The sequence below is a fragment of the Erinaceus europaeus genome, chromosome 23 (genome assembly GCF_950295315.1).
Source record: "Erinaceus europaeus chromosome 23, mEriEur2.1, whole genome shotgun sequence".
NCBI lineage: Eukaryota > Metazoa > Chordata > Mammalia > Eulipotyphla > Erinaceidae > Erinaceus > Erinaceus europaeus.
Window position 1 is genome coordinate 11,622,521 of NC_080184.1, and position 25,000 is coordinate 11,647,520.

General features: G+C 51.9%; 1 protein-coding gene across 3 annotated transcripts in view; it reads right to left on the bottom strand.

Annotated features, from left to right (window-relative positions):
* Positions 1-236: 236 nt before the first annotated feature.
* LOC103116152 (collagen alpha-3(V) chain) overlaps positions 237-25,000 on the bottom strand; it is a 69,593-nt gene continuing 44,829 nt past the window's right edge. For all 3 annotated transcript variants that reach the window (XM_060181643.1, XM_060181642.1, XM_060181641.1), the window contains 30 exons: positions 23,710-23,763; positions 23,558-23,611; positions 22,001-22,054; positions 20,822-20,929; positions 20,438-20,527; positions 20,108-20,161; positions 17,218-17,325; positions 17,014-17,121; positions 16,872-16,925; positions 14,696-14,749; positions 14,031-14,138; positions 13,898-13,951; positions 13,024-13,077; positions 11,566-11,619; positions 11,354-11,407; positions 9,866-9,973; positions 8,345-8,398; positions 8,096-8,149; positions 7,763-7,816; positions 7,551-7,604; positions 7,330-7,437; positions 7,162-7,215; positions 5,808-5,861; positions 5,531-5,638; positions 5,353-5,406; positions 5,226-5,261; positions 3,919-3,972; positions 3,504-3,693; positions 2,469-2,581; positions 237-355 (listed from right to left, as the gene is read on the bottom strand). In XM_060181643.1, coding sequence (XP_060037626.1) covers positions 263-355; positions 2,469-2,581; positions 3,504-3,693; positions 3,919-3,972; positions 5,226-5,261; positions 5,353-5,406; positions 5,531-5,638; positions 5,808-5,861; positions 7,162-7,215; positions 7,330-7,437; positions 7,551-7,604; positions 7,763-7,816; positions 8,096-8,149; positions 8,345-8,398; positions 9,866-9,973; positions 11,354-11,407; positions 11,566-11,619; positions 13,024-13,077; positions 13,898-13,951; positions 14,031-14,138; positions 14,696-14,749; positions 16,872-16,925; positions 17,014-17,121; positions 17,218-17,325; positions 20,108-20,161; positions 20,438-20,527; positions 20,822-20,929; positions 22,001-22,054; positions 23,558-23,611; positions 23,710-23,763 — 2,250 coding nt within the window. In that variant the 3' untranslated portion in view covers positions 237-262. The remainder of the gene's footprint in view (positions 356-2,468; positions 2,582-3,503; positions 3,694-3,918; positions 3,973-5,225; positions 5,262-5,352; positions 5,407-5,530; positions 5,639-5,807; positions 5,862-7,161; positions 7,216-7,329; positions 7,438-7,550; positions 7,605-7,762; positions 7,817-8,095; positions 8,150-8,344; positions 8,399-9,865; positions 9,974-11,353; positions 11,408-11,565; positions 11,620-13,023; positions 13,078-13,897; positions 13,952-14,030; positions 14,139-14,695; positions 14,750-16,871; positions 16,926-17,013; positions 17,122-17,217; positions 17,326-20,107; positions 20,162-20,437; positions 20,528-20,821; positions 20,930-22,000; positions 22,055-23,557; positions 23,612-23,709; positions 23,764-25,000) is intronic.

Here is a 25,000-nt window from a genome sequence, read left to right on the forward strand (position 1 = left end):
CTTCCATATAGTGGCCAGGGGACTCGAACCCAGATCCTCAAGCATGGTAAAGTGTGCTCTCTACTGAGTGAGCCACCTCCAGGACCCCAACTCATGCTGATATATGGTTTCTTTTGGGGAGCCTGCCTGGGGCAGTTGGGGCAGGGGCTCCAGCCCTGCCGCTGTGTCTTCTGCCTGCCCACCCCAAGTACCTTATCACCCAACAAGGGGCCAGCCCCCTCCAGCCTCACCCCAGGGGCCCCATGGAGGTCCCCACTGGTTCTCACTTAAATCTCTGGTCACTCACCCTCTTCCCTCGGCGGAAGGTGCTGAACCAGTTTCCTGGCTTCTCCCGGGACCAGGAGGCCAGCTTCACCTGTGGGAGGGAGAGCACAGCTCAGCAGGTGGGGCAGGGGACCTGGGTGCTGGCCCCTTCCACCCCCCACCCCCCTATCTTCCGAGAGTCCTGCTCAGCTCTGGCTGCTGGTGGTGCTGGGGATTGAACCTGGGACCTCAGAGGTTCAGGCAGATCTTTTGTAGAACCCTTGTGCTATCTTCTCCATTCCCTTTTCTTCTCCTAGTTCTCTCCTTCCCAACCCTCTCCTTCTGCAGAAAACTGAAGTCACAAGCTTGCAATCTTCTCAGGATAATGCGATTGGTTTGAATTCCCAGTTGCCGTCCATCTTCCTATCTTGATAAGCTTTCTCTCTTGACATGTGGAGACAGCATCATGGCTCTGCAAAAGACTCTCCTGCCTGAGGCTCTGAGGTCCCAGGTTCAATCCCCAGCACCACCATCAGCCTGAGCTGAGCAGGCTCTGTTAAAAAATAAACAAAGAAGGGCCAGCTGGTGGTGCACCTGCTTGAGTGCACATGTAACAGTGCCCAAGGACCCAGGTTTGAGCCTCCAGTCCCCACCTACAGGGGGAAAGCTTTGCGAGTGGTGAAGCAGGTCTGTAGGTGTCTCTCTGTCTCCCTCCCTCGCTATCTCCCTTCCTGATCTCAATTTCTGGCTGTCTCTATCCAATAAAGATAATAAAAAAATAAATAAAGATAATAAAATAATTTAAAAAAATAAATAAAGAGAGGGAGTCGGGCATAGCACAGCGGGTTAAGCGCATGTGGCGCTTAACCACAAGGACCAGCATAAGGATCCCGGTTTGCGCCCCTGGCTCCCTACCTGCAGGGGAGTCGCTTCCCAGGCGGTGAAGCAGGCCTGCAGGTGTCTGTCTTTCTCTCCCCCTCTCTGTCTTCCCCTCCTCTCTCCATTTCTTTCTGTCCTAACAACAATGACATCAATAACAACAATGACTACAATAACAACAACAACAAAAAAAAAAAACAAGGACAACAAAAGGGAAAATAAATAAATATAAAAAATAAATAAATAAATAAACAAAGAGAGAGAAAACAACAAAAGAAAAACTTCTGTCTCCACCTCAGTCAATAGTCCACCTTGAATAACACCTTTGGGGCCAGGAAGTTGAGCCCAAGGGCCCCACTTTCCACCTGCAAGGGAAAGCTTCATAAGTAGTGAATCTTCATAAGTAGCTGTTCTCTCAGACTCTCTGTATCTCTTTCTTTCCTCTTCTCTTTCAATCTCTCTCTCTCTGCCCTATCAAAATAGAAGAACTTTTAAAAGATATTTATTTATTTATTCCCTTTTTGTTGTCCTTGTTTTTTATTGTTGTAGTTATTATTGTTGTCATTGTTGTTAGGTAGGACAGAGAGAAATGGAGAGAGGAGGGGAAGACAGAGAGGGGGAGAGAAAGACAGACACCTGCAGACCTGCTTCACCGCCTGTGAAGCGACTCCCCTGCAGGTGGGGAGCCGGGGCGCAAACCGGGATCCTTACGCCGGTCCTTGTACTTTGCGCCACCTGCGCTTAACCCGCTGCGCTACAGCCTGACTCCCTAGAAGAACTTTTAAAAAGGAAAAAAGAAAAAGAAATAAAGATATATTTATGAAGAAAAAGAAGAAGGAGGAGAAGGGGACTGGAGAAACAGTATCATGGTTTTGCCTGAGGCTCTGAGGTCCCAGGTTCGATCCTCAGCACCAAGAAAAGCCAGGGCTCTGGTGTGTGTATATGTGTGGGACTCTTTCTAGTCTTTTTCTGTATATGTCTGCCAGACCTTCCACCTTCTGCACCCCATGATGACCCTGGGTCCATGCTCCCAGAGGGTTAAAGAATAGGAAAGCGACCAGGGGGAGGGGATGGGATACGGAGTTCTGGGGGTGGGAATTGTGTGGAGTTGTACCCCTCTTCCTCTATGGTCTTGTCAGTGTTTCCATTTTATAAATAAAAATAAAAAAAAAATACAATATATAAGAAAAAGAGGAGGAGGAGGAAAGGAAGGAAGGAAGGAAGGAAGGAAGGAAGGAAGGAAGGAAGGAAGGAAGATTGGTTAAAGGATAAGCTTCAGAGTAAGCCCAGCTTCTTCTGGGTGGCAGGGATGATGTGGTAAGCCCCACTTCCCCAGGATTACTCACAGTCTGGAACTTCTGGTCGGGATACAGACAAGTCTCCCCGCCTGCTGTGAAGTTGCAGAAGACCTTAATGGCATCCAGTGCACAGCCCTGATTGGGGTCAATCCAGTACTCACCTGAACAGAGGGGGTGTGTGATCAGGGAGCCCCCAGGACCCCCCCCAAAACACCCAGCCCCCAGGTCTTTGGCTCCCCAAGTCCCTGGGTCTCTGGACTCCAGATCTCAAAAACCCCTGGGTTTATGAGCCAGGACACCTTCAAACTCCTAGCTTCCCCCAATTCCAGGGCCCTCAGACCCCTAGCCCCCAAACCCTCAGTTCTCCAGGTCTCTCCCCCCATAGACCTCCAGATTCACAGATTTAAGTCTTCACAGACCCCCAGGCCCCAGACTCCCACCCTCAGGCCCCAGGACTCAATGACCCCCAAGATCCCAGGGCCCCCAAACCCCCAGACCCCAAGGACTCAAGGATTCCCAGGCCCTAGGACGCTTGCACCCCCACACCCCCAGGACCCCAGACCCCCAGACCCCAAGCCTTCTAGACACCCAGAACTCCAGACACCAGGCTCCAGACCCCCAGGCAACCAGAACTCAGAGCTTCCAGACCCCATTCTCCCAGACCTACAGACCCAAAGTGCCCCAGAACCAAGGTCTCCCAGACCCCCATATCCCAGAGTCTGCAGCTTCTGGACTCCTAGATCCTCAGAAACAAGGACCCCCAGAATCCAAGACCCCTAGATCCTAAGGCCCCAGACCTCCAGACCCAAGGACCATCCAGACCTGAGGACCTCCAAACTTCAAGATCTAGGCCCTCCAGATCACCAGACCCCAAGGCTCTGGCCCCCCTCCCCAAGCTCCCAGACCCAAGGACCCCCCCCAGACTCCTGTCCCTAGGGCACTAGACCCCTAAGACCCAAGGCATCCCAGACCTTTGGACTCCCAGACCCCCAGAGCCTAAAGCTCCCAGGCCCCTAACCACAGGGGCCTCCGGTCTCCCAAATCCTTGGACTCCTAGACCTCCAGCGCCCAACCCCAGCTCACCATCGGGCAGGTGTGGGTGGTGCCTCCGCAGCTCCCCGCACTCCAGCCCCGGGCGCTCTGCAGTCCCCGGGGGCCGCCACAGCTGCTCTATCTCTTCGCCTAGTGATGCTAGCGAGGCCAACACCTCCTCCAGGCCGCCCTCCAGGACTGGGACCGAGCGCCGCAGCCTGGGCAGCACTGCCGATGCGCCCTATGCAGAGGGAGGGGCAGGGAGAGGAAAAAGAGAGACAGAGACTGAGATACTCATAGCAAGGAGACAGGCCAGGAGAGACAGAGAAACAGAGATAGAGAGACAGGGTGGGAGAGCCAGAGGAAGAGACAAAGCCCAGGGGAGAACTCTCATGTAGCCCTTCCCCCAGACCCCACCCCAATTTGGGCCCTCCCCCCCTTCTCATACCCAGTGGGGGGGACTCACCGGGAGGCCAGGGGGACCTGGGGGGCCGGGGTCCCCTTGGGGACCCAGGGATCCCTGCAGAGAGAAGCATTTTGGGGGGGGTCAACTCTGCAGAGGGTTGAGCTTCTCACCAATACAGACAGACACAAAGATTCACACACACACACACACACACACACACACACACAGAGACTCACAGACACACAAAGACTCTCACAGATACACAGACTTACACAGACACGCACACACAGACAGACTCACACACACACAGAGACTCATAGACAGATGCACACACACTGACTCACACAGATGGACTCACAGACACACACACACACACACACACACACACACACACACACTTCAGCCACAATCACTCAAGAACATCCTTTGCATTTCCCAACCCTAAAACCAGTCTCTCTTATCTTTTTTAAAATTTTATTTATTTATTTTCCTTTTGTTGCCCTTGTTGTCTTTTTATTGTTGCTGCTGTTGTTATTGATGTCATCGTCATTGTTGGATAGGACAGAGAGAACTGGAGAGAGGAGGGGAAGACAGAGAGGGGGAGAGAAAGACAGACACCTGCAGACCTGCTTCACTGCTTGTGAAGTGACTCCCCTGCAGGTGGGGAGTTGGGGGCTCGAACTGGGATCCTTATGCTGGTCCTTGCACTTTGTGCCACGTGCGCTTAACCCTCTGTGCTACCGCCCAACTCCCTCTCTCTTACTATCTTTGAGCAAGTCCTAGCCAACTTATAAGGAGGCAGGCTAGGGATCAGATTTTTTTCTTTTAAACAATATTTTATTTATTTTATACACACACACACACACACACACCAAAGCCCTGCTCTGCTCTGGCTTCTGGCTTCTGGTGGTGCTGGGAATTAAACCTTGGGCCTCAAAGCTTCAGGTAAAAAAGTCTTTGTAGTATTTTATTTATGCATTTAATGAGCTAGGTAGAGAAATAGATGAGAGATAGACTGAGATCAGAGACTTGCTCAGCTCTGGCTGCTGGTGGTGCTGGGGATTGAACTTGGGACCTCATAGCTTCAGGCAGGAGAGTCTTTTGCAGAACCACTATGCTGTCTCCCCTAGGTCCTGGTTTATTTTCTTTTATCAAGGTGGAGTAAACAGTGATGCCCCTTTTGCCTGAGGTCGGAAGGAGATACCACTAGAACTGTGAAATCACTAGCCATGGAACATGGGGTTGAATAATTAATTAATTAATTAATGGCTCAGCTCATGGATGCCTGAAAGGCTTTATCTAGTACACTGGAGGGTTCTGGGGAGCTTTGATGTCGGGGAGAACCCCAGGGAATGACAAGTACTCACCGGGGACCCCTTGGAACCCTTCTGCCCCAGGGGACCCTGTGGAGACAGAAAAGCAGTGACCTGGGTCCTGAATGGCCCACTGTCAGGGGGGAAGAGGGGCCCAGCCCCACAGAGCTACCATACTCACCGCCACTCCTGGGGGCCCAGGGTGACCCACAGAACCTCCTGGGCCACGGGAACCCTGAAGGAAGGACACAGAGGGTCATCAAGGGAGTTCATTCCTATGAGAGATCAGACACAGCCTCCCCCCAAACAAGCCTCTGGTGCCCATGATTCAGACTCAAGCTGGTGACCCCCACACTTACAGGTTCTCCTTGGGGTCCAGGGGGGCCCTGAACTCCGGGCAACCCTCGATCCCCTTTCTCGCCGGCCTCCCCAGGGGGCCCAATGAGTCCAACTAAGCCAATATGGCCCTGGGGACAAAAGAGAAACACAGAGGTGAGGGTGGGTTAGGAGTGTTGGTAGATTTACATCCTAGAGCTTTGGGGCAGCAGAGGGGACCCCCCAATCTCCCAGCTTCCCCCTCCCTCCCATAACCAGGCAGAGGGTGAAGATGGTGGGAGGCTAGAGGGGGACTCTTACCTTCTCCCCTTTAAGGCCGGCATCTCCCTTCAGCCCTGGGAGGCCAGATGGACCCTGGAGGATACAAGAGAGTGAGTGGGGGAGTCCCCAACACAGAATCTGAGGGTCCAGAGGAGTTGTCGGGAAGGGGGTGCAATGGGGTACTACCCAGAGCAAGGGGGTGTCACTACAGGATATCAAGATGGAAGGTCAGTGTGGATGGTCAGTGTAGACTGAGATAGAGGGTCAGTATTGATGGTCAGTGTAAACTAAGATGAGGGATCAGTGTGGATGGTCAGTGTAGACTGAGATGGAGGGTCAGTGTAGACTAAGATGGAGGGTCAGTGTAGACTAAGCTAAGTTAGTGTGGATGGTCAGTGTAGACTAAGATTGAAGGTCAGTGTGGATGGTCAGTGTAGACTAAGATGGAGGGTCAGTGTGGATGGTCAGTGTAGACTAAGATGGAGGGTCAGTGTGGATGGTCAGTGTAGACTAAGATGGAGAGTCAGTGTAGACTAAGATGGAGGATCAATGTAGACTAAGATAGAGAGTCAGTGTGGATGGTCATTGTAGACTAAGAGAGTCAGTGTGGATGGTCAGTGTAGACTAAGATGAAGGATCAGTGTGGATGTCAGTGTAGACTAAGATGGAGGGTCAGTGTAGACTAAGATAGGTTAGTGTGGATGGTCAGTGTAGACTAAGATTGAAGGTCAGTGTGGATGGTCAGTGTAGACTAAGATAGGTTAGTGTGGATGGTCAGTGTAGACTAAGATTGAAGGTCAGTGTGGATGGTCAGTGTAGACTAAGATGGAGGGTCAGTGTGGATGGTCAGTGTAGACTAAGATGGAAGGTCAGTGTGGATGGTCAGTGTAGACTAAGATGGAGGGTCAGTGTAGACTAAGATGGAGGGTCAATGTAGACTAAGATAGAGAGTCAGTGTGGATGGTCATTGTAGACTTAGAAGGTCAGTGTGGATGGTCAGTGTAGACTAAGATTGAAGATCAGTGTGGATGGTCAGTGTAGACTAAGATGGAGGGTCAGTGTAGATGGTCAGTGTAGACTAAGATGTAAGGTCTATGAGGATGGTCAGTGTAGACTAAGATGGAGGGTCAGTGTGGATGGTCAGTGTAGACCATGATGGAAGGTCAGTGTGGCTGGTCAGTGTAGACCATGATGGAAGGTCAGTGTGGATGGTCAGTGTAGACTAAGATTGAAGGTCAGTGTGGATGGTCAGTGTAGACCATGATGGAGGGTCAGTGTGGATGGTCAGTGTAGACTAAGATTGAAGGTCAGTGTGGATGGTCAGTGTAGACTAAGATGGAGGGTCAGTGTGGATGGTCAGTGTAGACCATGATGGAGGGTCAGTGACTCTTACCAGGGGACCTGGAGGTCCCGTCTGTCCTGGGGGTCCCAGCAGGCCAGCCTCCCCCTAGGAGGAAGCAGAGAGTTAGTGCTCCTAGCACATCCCAGTGTGGAAGACCCACCTGATCTAAGCACCCCTATCTGCTGAGGGTCCCCCCACACCCCCCAATACCCCACTCACCACAGGTCCGGGGATCCCACGCAGACCCTCTGGCCCCTCACGTCCAGGGGGGCCCCGCACACCCACAGGGCCTGTCTTCCCAGGGGGGCCATCTGGACCTGGTGACCCCTGGAATGAAGGGGGTGTGCAGCGAAGATAGTCAGGAGTACCTGGGCCCCAACCCCTGGCCCCCCAGTTCTGATAACTAAGGGGTGAGCAGGAACCCCCTGGGGAACACTCACCTTGGCCCCCTTCTCCCCTTCTCTGCCTTCATGTCCCACACGGCCAGAAGGACCCTATGAGGAGAATGGTGGAGGGTGGGGGGCTGTGGCTGAGAGGCAGTGGGTGGGGGTGCTGTAAAGGTGATGGGGGTTTTGGGCGTCAGGGGGGGCTCTGAGAGTGAATGGGGGTTGGGTCAAGATCAGAGCAGGTTAGTCAAGAAGCAGGTCCTTACCCTCTTGCCAGGGGGTCCCGGGGGGCCAGGCTCCCCAGAGGCACCAGGTGGCCCCTGTGGGTGACAGGCACAATTAGGGTTCAGCCAGCACCCCTTTCTTGAGACAGTGACCCGACAGTGTACTGGGTGACAGTGTCCTGAGGGCGGGCAGGCCTCTCCCCACAGCACCCCACACTGGCCCTCCCCCTCCAAGCCCAGAAGCTCAGGCTCACAGTGGGCCCCCTCCAAGAGGCCAACCAGGGGCATCCACAGGATGTAGGGGGGTGTCCCCTCAACTGCCTTCTTCAGCCCCCCCAACCCCCTCCCAGCAGCCATCTCTGCAACCACACTCACCGGTCCCCCAATATCACCAGGGTCTCCCTTCACCCCAGGGGGGCCGTCTACACCCTGTGGGGCAGATGGGGGCACAGAATTTGGGGGGTCATGGGGCACACATGGCAGAATCTGGGGGGTGGCTTGGAGGAGAGTGAAGAGCTCTGTTGCCCCTCCCACTCCCCCAGGGTTCCATCTGGGAGGTGGTGAGATGGGACCAGCTTCAGGGAGAGGCTGAAATTGGGGGGGAGGGATGGGGGTGACACTCACTGAAGCTCCAGGATCTCCAGGGGGGCCAAGATCTCCAGGGAGCCCCGTGGGGCCCTGGAATAGAGAAAGAGATTGAATGATCATCCATCCATCCATCCATCCATCCATCCGTCCATCCATCCACAGGAGCAGGAACCAAACAGAAGCTTCTGAGCTTTGACTTTCAGACAAGGGAAACAGAGTGTGATGGGGTGAGAGGAAGGGGGGACCAGCTTCGGGGTTCCTCAGTCCCTCTCACCAGCCCTTTGTCAGGCAAGAGGGATGCAGACTCCCCACTCCCCACCCTGGCTAAATTTCACATAGGAATCCACCTAGGGTTCGTCTGGGATCTACTTGAGATTCACTTGGGATCCACTCGGGATCCAGCAGATTCAGTGAGCTCAATCTTTCAAGATGGTTAGAAGTTGAGTCCAAGCAATGCCATAGGGCCCCTGAGTGCTTATGTGGGTGGATTCAGTCGATCACTTGCACCAAATGATCAGTCGAATCCATTTGATCCACAATTTACCTATGCATGAGTTCAGTTCATCCCCTTATTCAGCCATTCACTTGCTGATTCAACCTCACTCACTCAACCATTTATTCATAATGATACATACAGCCATTTCTCCATCAGTTCATTCACTGGCTCTATTCAAACATTATTCACCCATTAATTAATTAATTAATTAATTAATTCATTCATTCATTCATTCACTTACTACACACCCATTCAGTCATGATTCACCCAATCATTCATTCATTTACTATTCAACCATTCACTCATGCATTCATTCACTATTCACTCTTCCACTCATTCATTCATTCATTCACTATTCACTCATTCATTCACAATTCACCCGTTCATTCACCAACTTACTTAACCAATCATTTGTTTGTTCATTCCTTCAGCCATTCACACGCTTGCCCTTTCAACCATTCATTAGTACATGCAGTCATTCATTCATTCATTTATCCATCCATTCATTCATTCTTCAATCATTCATTCCCCACTCACTTATTCAATTGTTAATTCACCCATGCATTCAACAAGCAATCCTTCATTCACTCTCCACTTATCCATTCACTCATCCATTCACTCATTCAACCACTAATTCACTTGCTGGCTCACCCTCCATTTATTCACCTACCCACCCCCCATTCAACTGTTCACTCATTCATGCAACTGTTTATTCACAGTCATATGCTCTTCAGCCATTCACCCACTCGCTCATTCATTTATTCACTCACTGATTCAATCACATACCCACTGAATCATTCACCCATTTTCCTATTCACTCAGCTATTCCTCTGTCCATTTACTTATTCATTCAAGCATTCATTCTTTCACTCATTCAATTATCCATCCAACAATCTACTCATTCACTTATTCATCCAACCATTCATTCACTTATTCATTGACTCAGCACCTTCCGGGTTGTTTTGAAAATCAGTGATCCAAGGACACCCCCCCATGCTAGAAGTTGGGGAGCAGGCCAAGCAGGTCTGCTAACCCCTCCCTATCCTACCCAGAGGACTCACCATGTTCCCTTTTGCTCCATCCTCTCCAGGGGGGCCTTTCTTCCCTGGGGGGCCAGCAGCCCCAGAGGCACCAGTGTCCCCCTTCTCACCAACTTCTCCCCTGGGCCCCTTTGCAGAGACAGAGGTCAGAGATCAGTAGAGCCCAAACCCTCCAGACTTATCACCCCTGAACTCAAGACTCTGGGTGGATTGGGTCTTGGCTGGGGTCAGAGGTCAGAGTAGCCTAGACACCCCAAAGGTCAGAAGATTATGGGAGTCAGAGAGTCAGGTGTGTCCAGTTGGCCACAAGTCACAGGCAAGGGTGGTCCATCCCATGTCCCCCCATGAAGTGAATTATGAGTGGGGCCCAAGAGGTCACCCTCAAACAAAGTTCCTGGGTTAGATCTGAGCCCACCCACCTACCCACACACCTCAACCTCTCACTTATGCAGATGCCCAACCAGCCAGGGTCTCACCCTGTCCAAGAAGTTCCAGGATTCTTGTCATTGAGATCACAGGGGACTGGGGGACAGCTCTCTCAGTGAGGTGTGTACCTTACTAGGTTTGAGCCGTGGCATTGCATGGGAGCACCAGAGCACTTGAGATAGTCCCATGAGTGGAAGAGTGTGTCTGTGGTCTCTTTCTTTATTTCTCTCTCTCTCTGCCTTTCTTTTTCTCTCTCTTTCTCTCTCTCTCACTCTCTCTCTCTATATATATATGTATATATGTATATGTGTGTGTGTGTGTGTGTGTGTGTGTGTGTGTGTGTGTGTGTGTGGTAGAAAAAGAAAGAAAGGAGCTAGACCAGGAGTAGAGGAATTGAATGTGTGTGAGGCTCCATACCCAATATTAAAATAATCAAGGTGGGGGTTAGTGCACCTGGTAGAGTGCACATGTTACAGTGCACAGACCCTAGGTTCAATCCCCCAATCCCCACCTGCAGGGGGAATCTTTACAAGCAGTAAAACAGGGCTGCAGGTATCTCTCTGTCTCTCTATATCCCCCCTCCCCTCTCCATTTCTCTCTATCTGTATTAAAAATAAATAAAATATTTTATCTGTGATTTAATAATGATTAACAAAATTGTAGGATAACAGGGCTACAATTCCACACATTTCCCACCACCAAAATTCCATATCCCATCCCCTCCATTGGAAGCATCCTTATTCTTTATCCCTTTGGGAGCATGGACCAAAGATCTCTATAGGGTGCAGAAGATGGAAGGTCTGGCTTCTGTAATTGCTTCTCCACTGGACATGGACGTTGACAGGTAGATCTGTACCCCTAACCTGTTTCTATCTTTCCCTAGTGGGGTAGGGCTCTGGGGAGGTGGGGTTCCAGGAAACATTGGTGAGGCTGTCTGCCCCAAATAAAATATTTTTACAAACTCCTTAGGAGTTCTCATTGGTCAGCACAAGAGCTGCACATTTCGAAAGGAAAGGTGGTTGGAGAAGCCAAGGGGTGAGGAGTACCCCCAGATGGGTATAGGGGTACGAGGCAGTAACTCACAGGAATGCCAGGGGGTCCTGGGAGTCCAGGATCTCCAGTTTCTCCTGGTTCACCCTGTGGGTTGGAGAAGAGAAAAGATGGAGAGGGGGAGTCTCCCTGGGAAGGCAGGAAGGGGTTCCCCAGAACAATCATCTACCTCCAGGACTGGCTTTGCATCCCCCATCCTGTGCTGCCCTTGTCCCCTACCCCCTAAACTGTCCCCACAATTTTACCTTCTCGCCCACGGCACCCGGCTGGCCGATGCCTCCAGGCAGCCCTGGGGGACCCTGGGGAGACAAAAAGGGGGTAAAGGTGTGTCCTTGTCAGGCCCGTGACACAGGATACAGAGAGATTACCCAGAGACACAAGTGAATTGTCTAAGAGTCTGGAGATTACTTCATTTTATGAGAGCCCCCATAGAAGTGGGGAGTAGGGAGTTGGGCATAGTGCAGCAGGTTAAGTGCATGTGGCGCAAAGCGCAAGGACCGGCATAAGGACCCCAGTTCGAGCCCCTGGCTCCCCACGTGCAGGGGAGTCACTTCACAGGCGGTGAAGCAGGTCTGCAGGTGTCTGTCTTTCTCTCCCCCTCTCTGTCTTCCCCTCCTCTCTCCATTTCTCTCTGTCTTGTCCAACAACAATGACAGCAATAACAATGATAAACAACAAGGGCAACAAAAGGGAAAATAAATAAATAAAAAAAAGAAGTGGGGGGCGAAGAGTGAAGTTCAAGAATTCCAATGGCCAGAGGCCTAGTGGTAGCACAGCTGATTAAATGCATGTATTGCTATGCACAAGGACCCAGGTTCAAGCCCCCACCCCCCACCTGCAGGAGGGAATCCTCACAAGTGGTGAATCAGGGCTGTCAGTGTCTCTCTGTCTCTTTCCTTCTTTCTACTTCCCCTCCCTCTCAACTTCTCTATGTTCTATCAAATCAAATAAATGATTAAAGTTTTAACATTTTAAAAAGGAATTCCAATGGTCAATGGAGCTGATTCAAGCAGAAAGCAAGACAAACAGCAGGGATGGAAGTAAACATCTTCAGCTGCTGTGAGTCATAATGAAATCCTGGGAGTCAGGCTGTAGCGCAGCAGGTTAAGCGCAGGTGTGGCAAAGCACAAGAATCGGTGTAAGGATCCCGGTTCGAGCCCCCAGCTCCCCACCTGCAGGGGAATCGCTTCACAAGCGGTGAAGCAGGTCTGCAGGTGTCTTGTCTTTCTCTCCCCCTCTCTGTCTTCCCCTCTTCTCTCCATGTCTCTCTGTCCTATCCAACAACGATGACATTAATAACAACAACAATAAAATGAAACGGGCAACAAAAGGGGGATAATCTTTTTAAAAACAACAAAAGAAACCGTAAACATTCTAGATCTAAACTTAGCATCTAAACAGTCTCAGTGCTTCAGCAAGTTCCAGTTTTCTGTTCCCATATCAGGAGCCAAGTTGACCATCTGGGTGTTTTTTGCTGTTGCCCTTTGACCCTCCCTCCATGACTGAGGACATTACAGGCAACTCACGGGACACAGAATCCTCTGGGTACTGCATTAGACACTGAGTGTGAAGTTATGAGCATCTGATATGCTTGTTCCACTACAAAAGTGGGCTGACAGGGGCCCTACTTACACTTCTTGGTAAATGGATGCCCCCCCCCCCCCACTTCCTGAGCACCCTGGTCCCTACCCCCAACTCCTCACCTCAGCTCCACTGGGGCCATGGGGACCCCGAGGGCCTGGAGCTCCATGTGGACCCTGTGGGACAATCAGAATAGCATCTTGTGACCTCCATGCCCTTCCCCAGGTTCCAGTAACCACACAGCTCACTCTTATGCTGGACCCCCTCAAAATAATAGATGCATGTACAACCACTTATCCAAAAGAGAGATAAGGACACCTGTGTGCATTGGCCCAGACAAGAGATATAGGGAAGCCACCCCATTGCTCACTGACAGATAATAAGCTGTGGTCTTGATACACAGTGGAATACTACTCAGTCATGAAAATGGATGAGGTCCTGCTTTGGGCTACAAGGGAGGAACTGAAAGGGACTGTGCTACAGGAAATAAGCCAGGAGGTGACTGTGGGATATTGGATGTGTGGAACTGAAAACCATGAAGCAAGAGAGTGAGGGTGATGCTGCCTCCAGTTGAGGGCATATGTTATCACATATAAGGACCTGGATTCAAACTCCTGGTCCTTACCTGCAAAGGGGGAAGCTTCATGAGTAGTGAAGCAGATCTGTAAGTGTCTTTCTTTTTCTCTCTCTTTCTATATCCCCCTCCCTTTCTCAATTTCTCTCTATCTTATCAAAGTGGGAAGACAAGAGAGAGAGAGAGGAGAGAAGAAAAGAAAAAAAAAAAAAGAAATTGAAAAAAAATGGCCAAAGGAGCATTGTGTGTGGGCATGAAACCCCAGTGAGAACCCTGGTAGCAATTAAAAAATATAATAATAAGATTTGAAAAAATTAAAAAGATAGTGGCCTGCAGCATCTCCTTCCCAGATCCATTGAACATCCTGCCCCTCCTCCCACCAGCCAACCCCCCCCCCCACACGCACATATTCTTCATCATACCATGGACCCTACATCTCCAACCTCCCCCTTGTCCCCCGGAGGGCCTGGCAGTCCCTGTGGAAGAAAGAAACAAAGTTTGAACACAGGATCTCTCAGGGTACAGGGGGCTGTGCCCCCAAACCCAGGTACCCACCTGCAGGCCAGGTGGGCCAATCACTCCCACATAGCCTCTCACTCCGTCATCTCCTTTCTGCCCAAAGAGGCCTGGGGGTCCCCGGCGTCCTGGTGCCCCATCTGCACCCTGGGAAGGGATTGGCATGGGGGGTATGGTTAGGGTCAAGGTCACATATTTGTGAGAGTCAACGCTGAGGTCCAGGGTGGGAGGCAGGACTAAGATTATGTTGAGAGCAAGTGTGTGTGTTTTGGGGAGGGGGGTTCAGGGCTGAGTGTGGAGTTGAGGTACAGGTTAGGGTGTGGGGAAGATCTCAAAGGGGGCATAAAGGCCTTGGGGTGGGCACAAGAGGTCTGTCAGTTCCTTCTGAAGTCAAGGTCACAAGTAGGGCTAGGGAAAGGCAAGGTCAGATTCAGAGCTCTGAGCGAGTTCAGCATGGGACGGGGGCATCAGGAGGAGGTTCAGGGTCTGGTTGGATCCGGGTTCAGCCCAAGTGAGGTTGAAAGGCAGGATCCTGGGTGCAGGACTGAGATGGGGGCTCTACCAGTACTCAGGATAGGGGTGCAGTTGAGAGGCTGTGGGGTGTGGAGCAGTTAGAGCAGAGTTGGGGGGTCAAGGTCAGGGGTGAGTTGGGGTGCAGGGGGTGGTCCCTTCCCCCATGGGGTTCTCCCACTGGGAGTGCTCACCGGGGGCCCCGGGTGACCCGCGGGACCTTGTATCCCTGTTGGTCCAGGTGGGCCCTGTGAAAGAGTGGCACAGCACTTAGGCTCAGGAGTGAAGGAAGGAGGCCAGGTGGGGACACACAGAGTTGAATGCATGTGTTACCTACCATACATGAGGACCGAGGTTCAAGCCTGTGCATTTGTTTTGTGGCTACCAAGCCCCAGAGATAACTCTGGTGGCAGAGAGAGAGAGAGAGAGAGAGAGAGAGAGAGAGGAAGGGAAGAGAGAATGAAAGGAAAGGAAGGAAGGAAGGAAGGAAGGAAGGAAGGAAGGAAGGAAGGAAGGGAGGGAGGGAGGAAGGAAGGGAGAAAGGAAGAAAGAAAGAAAGGAAGGAAGGAAGGAAGAAAGAAAGAAAGAAAGAAAGAAAGAAAGAAAGAAAGAAAGAAAGAAAGAAAGAAAGAGAGGCCAGGTGGTGGTTGACCCAGGTTCAAACTCTGGTCTCCTGGTCTCCACCTGCAGAGGGAAAGCTTTGCAAGTGGTGAAGCAGGGCTGCAGGTGTCTCTCTGCCTCTTTCCCTCTTGATTTCCGGCGGTCTCTATCCAAATAAATAAATAAATAAAGATGATAAAAAAATTTTTAAAATAGGGCGAGGGTAGATAGCATAGTAGTTATGCAAACAGACTCTCATGCCTGAGGCTCTGAAGTCCCAGGTTCAGTCTGCTGCACCACCACAAACCAGAGCTGAGCAGTGCTCTGGTAAAAAAAAGGGGGGGGGGAGGGGGAATTTAAAAATAAAAAAGAGAAATAAGAAGAGAGGGAAAGAGAAAGAAAGGAATGAAGGGAGAAAGGGAGTGAGTGAGAGACAGAGAGAGAGAGAGAGAAAGAAAGAAAAAAAGAAAGGAAGAGGGGGGCCAGGCAGTAATGTAGTGAGTTAAGTGCACATGCCATGAAGTGCAGAGACCGGTTAAGGATCCCAGTTCGAGCCTCTGGTTTCCCACCTGCGAGGGGGGGTGGGTCACTTCACAGGCGGTGAAGCAGGTCTGCAGGTGTCTATCTCTCTCTCCTCCTTTCTGTATTCCCCTCCTCTCTCAATTTCTCTCTGTCCCATCCAACAACAACAGCAATAATAATAATAACAACAACAACCATGATAAACAAGGGCAACAAAGGGGATAAAATGGCCTCCATGAGCAGTGGATTCATGGTGCGAACACCAAACCCCAGCAATAACCCTGGACGCAAAAAAAATAAATAAATAAGGAATAATGAAGAGAGGGAGGGAGAAAGAGAGGGGGCTTGGGAGGGAGGAAATGAGAGAGGAAAGATTGGTTCAGAGAGTCTAGTCAAGTATCTTTAATCATACAGGCATGAAAACCCCAAGCTCACTCACATGTGTTGCATTAAAAAAATAAATAAAAAGAAGAAAACAATGGACTTTGTTGGACTTGAGGTGGGGGCCCAAAATCTGCTTCAGAATTTAAAAGTTCAGGTTTGGGGTCAGCACTGAGTAGGAAGGGGTTCAGAGTCAGGGTGCATGGTGTGACTGGGTCAGAGTTCAGCTCAGAACCCCTTTAGGACATGTCCCTGAACCCAGGGGCATGGAGGGAGAGAGAGAGAGAGAGAGAGAGAGAGAGAGAGAGAGAGAGAGAGAGAGAGAGAGAGAGACCTTAGAGGTGAACAGAGTTGGAAGAGAAAGACTCAAATGTCATAGAGGAAAGAAAGAGAAGACCTTCTGGTGGGTGGGGTGTGGCTCTGTCTGCCGGTTAGGCCCTCCTTTTTTAAGTTTACATTTTATATTATTTTATTTTATTTATTGGGGGAGGGAGACAGAGAGAAATTGAGAGAAAGGGGAGATAGAGAGGGGCAGAGACAGAGAGACACCTGCAGCCCTGCTTCACAGCTTGTGAAGCTTCCTCCTTGCAGGTGAGGACCGGGTGAAGGTGGAGTCAGCAGGGGGAGCTTGAACCTGGACCCCTGCACATTGTAACACATGTCAGCTTAACCAGTTGCACCACCACCCAGCCCTGGGTAATCCTCCTTTTATTCCAGGCAGTTCAAATGACCCCTGGGGCTGGCAGGTGCCCAAGATGGGGACTCAGAGAACTGTAAAAAGTTCTGTCCCCTGTCCACATTCTCTCCATCCCTCCTCCCTCCCTTCCAGCCTCCCACCCCACCCAGAGCTCCCCTGTCCCTACTCACTGTATCTCCTTTATCTCCTTTGCTTCCCTTGTGTCCAGGGGTGCCCACCTCTCCCTGCAGGGGAAACAGGATGAAAGGGAGTCAGTCCCGCCTTTCCAGCTCCCCCTACACCCCTTCAGCCCCCCCCCTGAATTTTCCTCACCTTGTCCCCATCCTCGCCAGCTGGTCCAGGGGCCCCTGAGGGCCCCCGGAGGCCCAGGGGTCCTGGAGCCCCCTCTTTGCCAATGGGGCCAGGAGAACCCTTTTCCCCCTGATGGAAAGAAGGGTATAGGGCAGGATCAGAGAGTGCTGGTGTGGAAGGGTGTGAGGGTGCCTGGGGAATTGGGGTGGTGTGGCAGGGACTTACTGGAGACCCCTTCTCTCCTGCATGGCCAACAGGACCTTGGCTTCCACTGTGGCCAGGCAGCCCAATGCTCCCGGCTGGGCCCAGGGGACCCCGCTCTCCGGGGGGGCCCTGAAAATAGAGAATGAGGTAAAAAAAGGACAAAGGGTAGTCCGTTTGTCTCAAGGTGGAGAGTTTCCAAAGTTACCAGCCAGTGTTCAAGCTGTTGCCCTGTGGCCTGAGGCTGACCTCTGCCTCCGTGGCTCCCACCTCCCACAGTGCAAAAGCAAAATCCTCCCCTCCATGAACCACAGGGCCTTGAGTGATCCAGGATGTTTTTTTATAAATTCAGATAGGAGAGAGAGAGAGAGAGAGAGAGAGAGAGAGAGAGAGAGGAAACAACAAGGGCAACAAAAGGGGAAAAATAGCCTCCAGGAGCAGTGGATTCGTAGTGCAGGCATTGAGCCCCAGCAATAACCCTGGAGGAGAAGAAGAAGAAGAAGAAGGAGGAGGAGGAGGAGGAGGAGGAGGAGGAGGAGGAGGAGGAGGAGGAGGAGGAGGAGGAGGAGGAGGAGGAGAAGAACGAGAAGAAGAACAAGAAAAGAAGAGAGATATGCCCCCACTGCCACAGAGAATTCCATGTGTTGTTAAGATTCAAACAGGAACTGTCTGGAAGGTTCATGGTCTACCCACTGAGCTATCTTTCTGAACATTCACTTAATATTTATTTATTTATTTATTTATTTATTGCCTCCAGGGTTATCACTGGGGCTCGATGCCTGCAAGATAAATCCACTTCTCCTGGAGGACATCCCCCCCCATTTTTGTTGCCCTTGTTGTTGTTACTATTGTTATTATTGTTATTGCTGCTGATGTTGTTGGATAGTACAGAGGTAAATCGAGAAAGGAGAGGAAGACAGAGAGGGGGAGAGAAAGACAGCAGCAGGTGGAGAGCTGGGGGCTCCAACTGGGATCCTTAAGCTGGTCCTTGTGCTTTAGGCCATGTGTGCTTACCTGCTGAGTTACAATTGGGCCCCCTCACTTTGTATATTTTAAGCAGCCCAGCCCCACGCTCCATGGGGCTCCCTGGGTGCTGTGCATGGTGCTGAGAGAGGAGAGACCCCACAGCCCTGCCCACCCTCCATGGGCTCCCTGGGTGCTGTGCCTGGTGCTGAGAGAGGAGACACCCCACAGCCCTGCCCACCTCCATGGGCTCCCTGGGTGCTGTCCATGGTGCTGAGAGAGGAGAGACCCCACAGCCCTGCCCACCCTCCATGAGCTCCCTGGGTTCTGTGCAGGGTGCTGAGAGAGGAGAGACCCCCACAGCCCTGCCCACCCTCCATGGAGCTCCCTGGGTGCTGTGCATGGTGCTGAGAGAGGAGAGACCCCACAGCCCTGCCCACCCTCCATGGGGCTCCCTGGGTGCTGTGCCTGGTGCTGAGAGAGGAGAGACCCCACAGCCCTGCCCACCCTCCATGGGCTCCCTGGGTGCTGTCCATGGTGCTGAGAGAGGAGAGACCCCACAGCCCTGCCCACCCTCCATGGGCTCCCTGGGTGCTGTGCATGGTGCTGAGAGAGGAGAGACCCCACAGCCCTGCCCACCCTCCATAGCTCCCTGGGTGCTGTCCATGGTGCTGAGAGAGGAGAGACCCCACAGCCCTGCCCACCCTCCATGGAGCTCCCTGGGTGCTGTGCATGGTGCTGAGAGAGGAGAGACCCCACAGCCCTGCCCACCCTCCATGGGGCTCCCTGGGTGCTGTGCCTGGTGCTGAGAGAGGAGAGACCCCACAGCCCTGCCCACCCTCCATGGGCTCCCTGGGTGCTGTCCATGGTGCTGAGAGAGGAGAGACCCCACAGCCCTGCCCACCCTCCATGGGCTCCCTGGGTGCTGTGCATGGTGCTGAGAGAGGAGAGACCCCACAGCCCTGCCCACCCTCCATAGGGCTCCCTGGGTGCTGTCCATGGTGCTGAGAGAGGAGAGACCCCACAGCCCTGCCCACCCTCCATGGGCTCCCTGGGTGCTGTCCATGGTGCTGAGAGAGGAGAGACCCCACAGCCCTGCCCACCCTCCATGGGCTCCCTGGGTGCTGTGCATGGTGCTGAGAGAGGAGAGACCCCACAGCCCTGCCCACCCTCCATGGGGCTCCCTGGGTGCTGTCCATGGTGCTGAGAGAGGAGAGACCCCACAGCCCTGCCCACCCTCCATGGGCTCCCTGGGTGCTGTCCATGGTGCTGAGAGAGGAGAGACCCCACAGTCCTGTCCACCCTCCATGGGCTCCCTGGGTGCTGTGCATGATGCTAAGAGAGGAGAGACCCCCACAGCCCTGCCCACCCTCCATGGGGCTCCCTGGGTGCTGTGCCTGGTGCTGAGAGAGGAGAGACCCCACAGCCCTGCCCACCTCCATGGGCTCCCTGGGTGCTGTGCATGGTGCTGAGAGAGGAGAGACCCCACAGCCCTGCCCACCCTCCATGAGCTCCCTGGGTTCTGTGCAGGGTGCTGAGAGAGGAGAGACCCCCACAGCCCTGCTCACCCTCCATGGAGCTCCCTGGGTGCTGTGCATGGTGCTGAGAGAGGAGAGACCCCACAGCCCTGCCCATCCTCCATGGAGCTCCCTGGGTGCTGTCCATGGTGCTGAGAGAGGAGAGGACCCCCCCCAACATATACACACACACACCCCTGCTCCATCACTTGCAAAGCTTCCCCTTGTGTGTGTAGCGCTCTCATATGGTGACCAGGGACTCGAGCCCTGGCCCTTATGCATGGTAAAGTGTGTGCTCTACCAGGTGAGCTATCTCCCGGCCCCTATCCATAGTCTATGTCATGGGGCTGTGTCACAGACAGGAGAATGGGCTCAATCATGACACCCCAAGTCCCCTCTATGCCCCCACACTCATCAGATGAGGTTACACTTACATTGACTCCAACTGGACCTGGGGGACCCTTGTCACCCTTCAGACCCACAGGTCCCTGAAGAAGAAAATATGTCACATAGGAATCCTCCCCACCTCACCAAGGAGGGTACCCCTAGGGTCAGTCTGCACTCTGAATATCTGCACCTCCTTCCCAGGCACTGAGACTTAGGGGTCTCCTTCTCTATGCCCCTCCAGACATCATGCTTTACTTTTTTGGGGGTGTCTCCTATCCCCAGCCTGGGGTGCCCTGTCCCTCTCCAGATTCCCCCCTCCCCACATTTTTATCTACTTCACAGCCACGCAGAGGGGAGGGGCCCCAAGGGCTACTCACAGGGTCCCCCAGGGCTCCTGGGGGGCCAGGGAAGCCCCTGGGTCCAGGTGGTCCTTCTTTTCCAAGGGGCCCGGGGGGCCCCAGGTCCCCCTGCAGCCAAACCAGAAGAGGGAGATCAAGTTGCAGAGAAGGAGAAGTCCTACCACCACCCTCACTCCCATCTGACGACCTGGCTTCCCTCATGGGGGTGAGTCTGAGACCGGGGGCAGTGGAGGGTCACAGGGAGAACTCGGGGAGGGATACTTAGCCATAGACACATACCCACAAAAATGACAGACCCTCCCACCCCCTGGGCTCCACATATGATAGAACTTCCATGGTCCAAACACACCAGCCTGCTAATCACCCAACTGTTCCCTCCCTGGGGGCTGGTCTCTCTCTCACCTTGCCGCCTTCTCTGCCTTCCAGACCCGGAAGACCTTGCTCGCCAGGTGGTCCAGGGGGGCCCGGGGGCCCCCTCTCACCCAGAGGTCCTATTTCTCCTGTCTTTCCCTGGAAAAGGAAGAGAAAATGCCAACAGCTCAGTTCTAACAGAGACACCTTGTGTTGGTGGCTGTATTCAGGACCCATATCCCCAACCTTAAGACCTCCCCCCCCCAATTTTTGGGGTTTTTTTGTGCCAAACTCTTTCTTTAAAATTTTTATCCTTTTAAAAAAAATTTCCCCTTTTGTTGCCCTTATTGTTTATCATCTTTGTTGTTGTTATTATTTCTGTCGTTGTTGTTGGATAAGACAGAGTGAAATTGAGAGAGAAGGGGAAGACAGAGAGGAGGAGAGAAAGATAGACACCTGCAGCCCTGCTTCACCGCCTGGGAAGTGACTCCCCTGCAGGTGGGGAGCTGGGGGCTCGAATTGGGATCCTTGGGCTGGTCCTTGTGCTTTGCACCATCTGCGCTTAACCCGCTGTGCCACCACTGAGCTCCCAGTTTTTTTATTCTTTTTAACTTTTTTTATTTATTTATCACAGGATAGAGACAGAGAGAAATTGAGGAGAAGGTAAGATATAGAGGGAGAGAGACAGAGACAGGGGCTCTAACCTGGGTCCTTGTGTACTGTAATGTGTGTGCTTAGCCAGGTGCAATACTGCCTTCCCCCCACCCCTGCTGTGGGGAGCCACATGTGCCCTCAAGGTTGCTATTGGCATGACCACAGAATCTTTGTTCACAGATGGCCTTGCTTAAAAGTTAAGTTCCTGCTTCTTTACACCTTAGAGTCTTTGTTCACAGATAAGTTCCTGTCTCCCAATTCCACCTCCCCATGAATCACCCAGGACCTTCCAGATAAAGGCTGATTACCATGACAACACACCACTTCAGTCAACAGTTCCCAGCTGCTAACTCCCCCCTTGCCCCGGCCTTAAAAACTGCATCTTTAGTGCTAATAAACAGACTTGATCAGAATCTTGACTTGTCTCATTTCTCTCGTGTGTCTTGTCCCCTTCCCTCTCCCTTCTTTCCTTGTCCTCACTCCCTCTCCTAGGTTAACCCACATTGAAGGTCCCGTGGGACGGGACACCCTGCCCCTTGCCAAACTCTTTTTAAGATTTGTGAGGTCAACACTGACCTGAGGTCCCACAACACCAGCCGGTCCTGGGGGGCCCGTCTGACCTTGGAATCCCTGGATAAGAAAAAGAAATTGGGGGTGTAGGCAAGGGTGTCCCATAGGAGGAAGAAATAGAACTTAGTGAGGGTCAGGGCTTTGATATCAAAGATACAGGGAGACAGCACAGTGGACATCCCTGCCTGAGGCCCCAGATGGCACAAGTTCAATCTCCGGCATCCCCATCAGCCAGAGCTGAGCAGGGTTCTAATCTTTCTGTCTTCTTCTCAGGTGGTGGAGCACCTGGTTAAGGGAACACATTATAGTCAGCAAGGACCCAGGTTCAAGGCCCCGGTTCCCCACCTGCAGGGGAAATCTTCACAAGCGGTGAAGCAGGGCTGCAGGTGTCTCTCTCCCCCTCTATCTCCTCCTCCCCCTCAATTTGTCTCTATCCAATAATAAATAAATAAGGATTTTTTAAAGAGATGCTTATTTATTTATTTTGGAGAGAAAGAGAGCAATTGAGATGTGTCTGTGTGTGGGGGGGAGAGAGGCCTGTAGTCCTCCACCACTCACAAAGTTCCCCCCCTGAAGGTGGGGACTAGAGGCTTGAACCTGGGTTCTTGTGCATGGTACCATGCATCATAATTTGTTTTTCTTTTTAATTTTTTTTTTACTTTTTATGTTTATTTATTTTCCCTTTTGTTGCCCTTGTTTTTTTATTATTGTTGTTGTTGTTATTAGTGTCATCTTTGTTAGATAGGACAGAGAGAAATGGAGAGAAGAGGGGAAGACAGAGAGGGGGAGAGAAAGACAGACACCTGCAGACCTGCTGCACCGCTTGTGAAGCGACTCCCCTGCAGGTGGGAGCTGGGAGCTCAAATTGAGATCCTTACGCTGGTCCTTGTGCTTTGCACCACGTGCGCTTAATCCACTGTGCTAACGCCTGACTCCCTTCTTTTTAAGTTTTTAAAATTTATTTATTTATTTATTTCCTTTTTGTTGCCCTTGTTGTTTCCATTGTTGTTGTAGCTATTATTGTTGTTGATGTCGTCATTGTTGGATAGGACAGAGAGAAATGGAGAGAGGAGGGGAAGACAGAGAGGGGGGGAGAGAAAGACAGACACCTGCAGACCTGCTTCACCACTTGTGAAGCGACTCCCCTGCAGGTGGGGAGCCGGGGGTTCGAACCGGGATCCTTGAGCCGGTCCCTGCGCTTTGCGCCACGTGCGCTTAACCTGCTGCCCTACCGCCCGACTCCCCCTTCTTTTTAATTTTATGTTAGGGAGAGAGAGAACAGAGATGCCAAGATGCTTGTTATGCGTGGTGCTCCCATGTGGTGCCAGGGGCTCAAACCCCAGTCCTCACACACAGCTAAAAGCACATGCTCTGTTGCTCTACCGGGTGAACCATCTGCAGGCTCTGAAAAATGGACAAATCTTGAAAAAGAAGGAAAAGGAGGAGGTAGTGGAGGAGGTAGAAGAGAAGGAGGAAGAAGAAGAGGAGGGGGAAGATGAAGAGGGAGAGGAAGGAGAAGAGAAGGAAGAGGAAGATGATGATTACAAAGATGGTCCCACTTACCAACTCTCCTCTCTGTCCAGGGTGCCCTGGCCGCCCATCCTTCCCCTGGGACCCCTGAGAACAAGGGATACAGAATTGAGGCATAAATAAAGGTCCCCACCCCCACCCCCACCCCTGACCTGCCCCTCCCCAATCCAGGAGAGCACACTCACAGGGGGGCCCTTGGGGCCAGGGAATCCAGGAGGGCCTTGGACACCCGGAAGGCCCTGCAAGGAAACAGAGTCATTGCCTAACCCCTCACAAAATTCCCCATCCTCCTCTGCAAGGAAACAGAGTCATTGCCTAACCCCTTACAAAATTCCCCATCCTCCTCTCCCCTTGCCCCCCCACCGCATACAGAAAAATATCAAAACACTACTAGACATTTTTATTTATATATTTATTTGATTTGTCTGCTAGTATGAGGGCAGACTTCTTTTTTTCTGGGCTAAAGACAGCAGTCCTGACAAAATTCAAAGAATGGGGAGTCAGGCTGTAGCTCAGCAGGTTAAGAACAGGTGGCGCAAAGCGCAAGGACCAGCGTAAGGATCCCGTTTTGAGCCCTGGCTCCCCACCTGCAGGGGAGTCGCTTCCCAAGCCGTGAAGCAGGTCTGCAGGTGTCTGTCTTTCTCTCCCCCTCTCTGTCTTCCCCTCCTCTCTCCATTTCTCTCTGTCCTATCCAACAATGACGACATCAATAACTACAATAATAAAACAACAAGGGCAACAAAAGGGAATAAATAAATATTTTTTTTAATTAAAAAAAAGAATTCAAAGAATGTGCTGAATCCCTTCTGAGAAAATTAAAGACACAGAGAGATTCAGTGAATTGTTAGGAGTTACACAGCAAGTAGGACAGAAGAGCCACGACCTGAATTCCGGGCACTCTGATAACCAGAGACAACAGCCTAACTAACCCTAACCTTAACTCTAACAACTCCCCACATTCCACACCTGACAACCAGACAGAGGGACAGGCCACCAGACACTGGTGACTTCACTCACTCACGGGCGCCCCTTTCTTTATTTTCTTGGATGGAGACAGACAAAAATCGAGAGGGAGAGGAAGACAGAGAGGGAGAGAGACAGAGAGACACCTGCAGCTCTACTGCACTATTTGTGAAACTTCCCCCCTGCAGGTGGGGACCGGGGTCTTGAACCTGGGGCCTTGCACATTGTAATGCACTCAACTGGGTGCACCACCACCCAGCCCTACACACTGTCTTTTATAACCTGGAATCCCAGCCTGACAATCAGTTTGTTGTTTTTTTTGTTTGTTTGTTTTTGTTTCTTATCATTTTCTTGGGGGCTTAATGGTTTTACAGTACAGTTGTTGGCACATGGGTACGAATTCTCGACACCCCATAAAACGTGCCTGAAAAATAACCCCCAACTTGGGTCCTTTCTCACCATCATGCATCAGGACTCTCCCCCACCCACCCCCACCCTCTTTGCCCAGAGTCC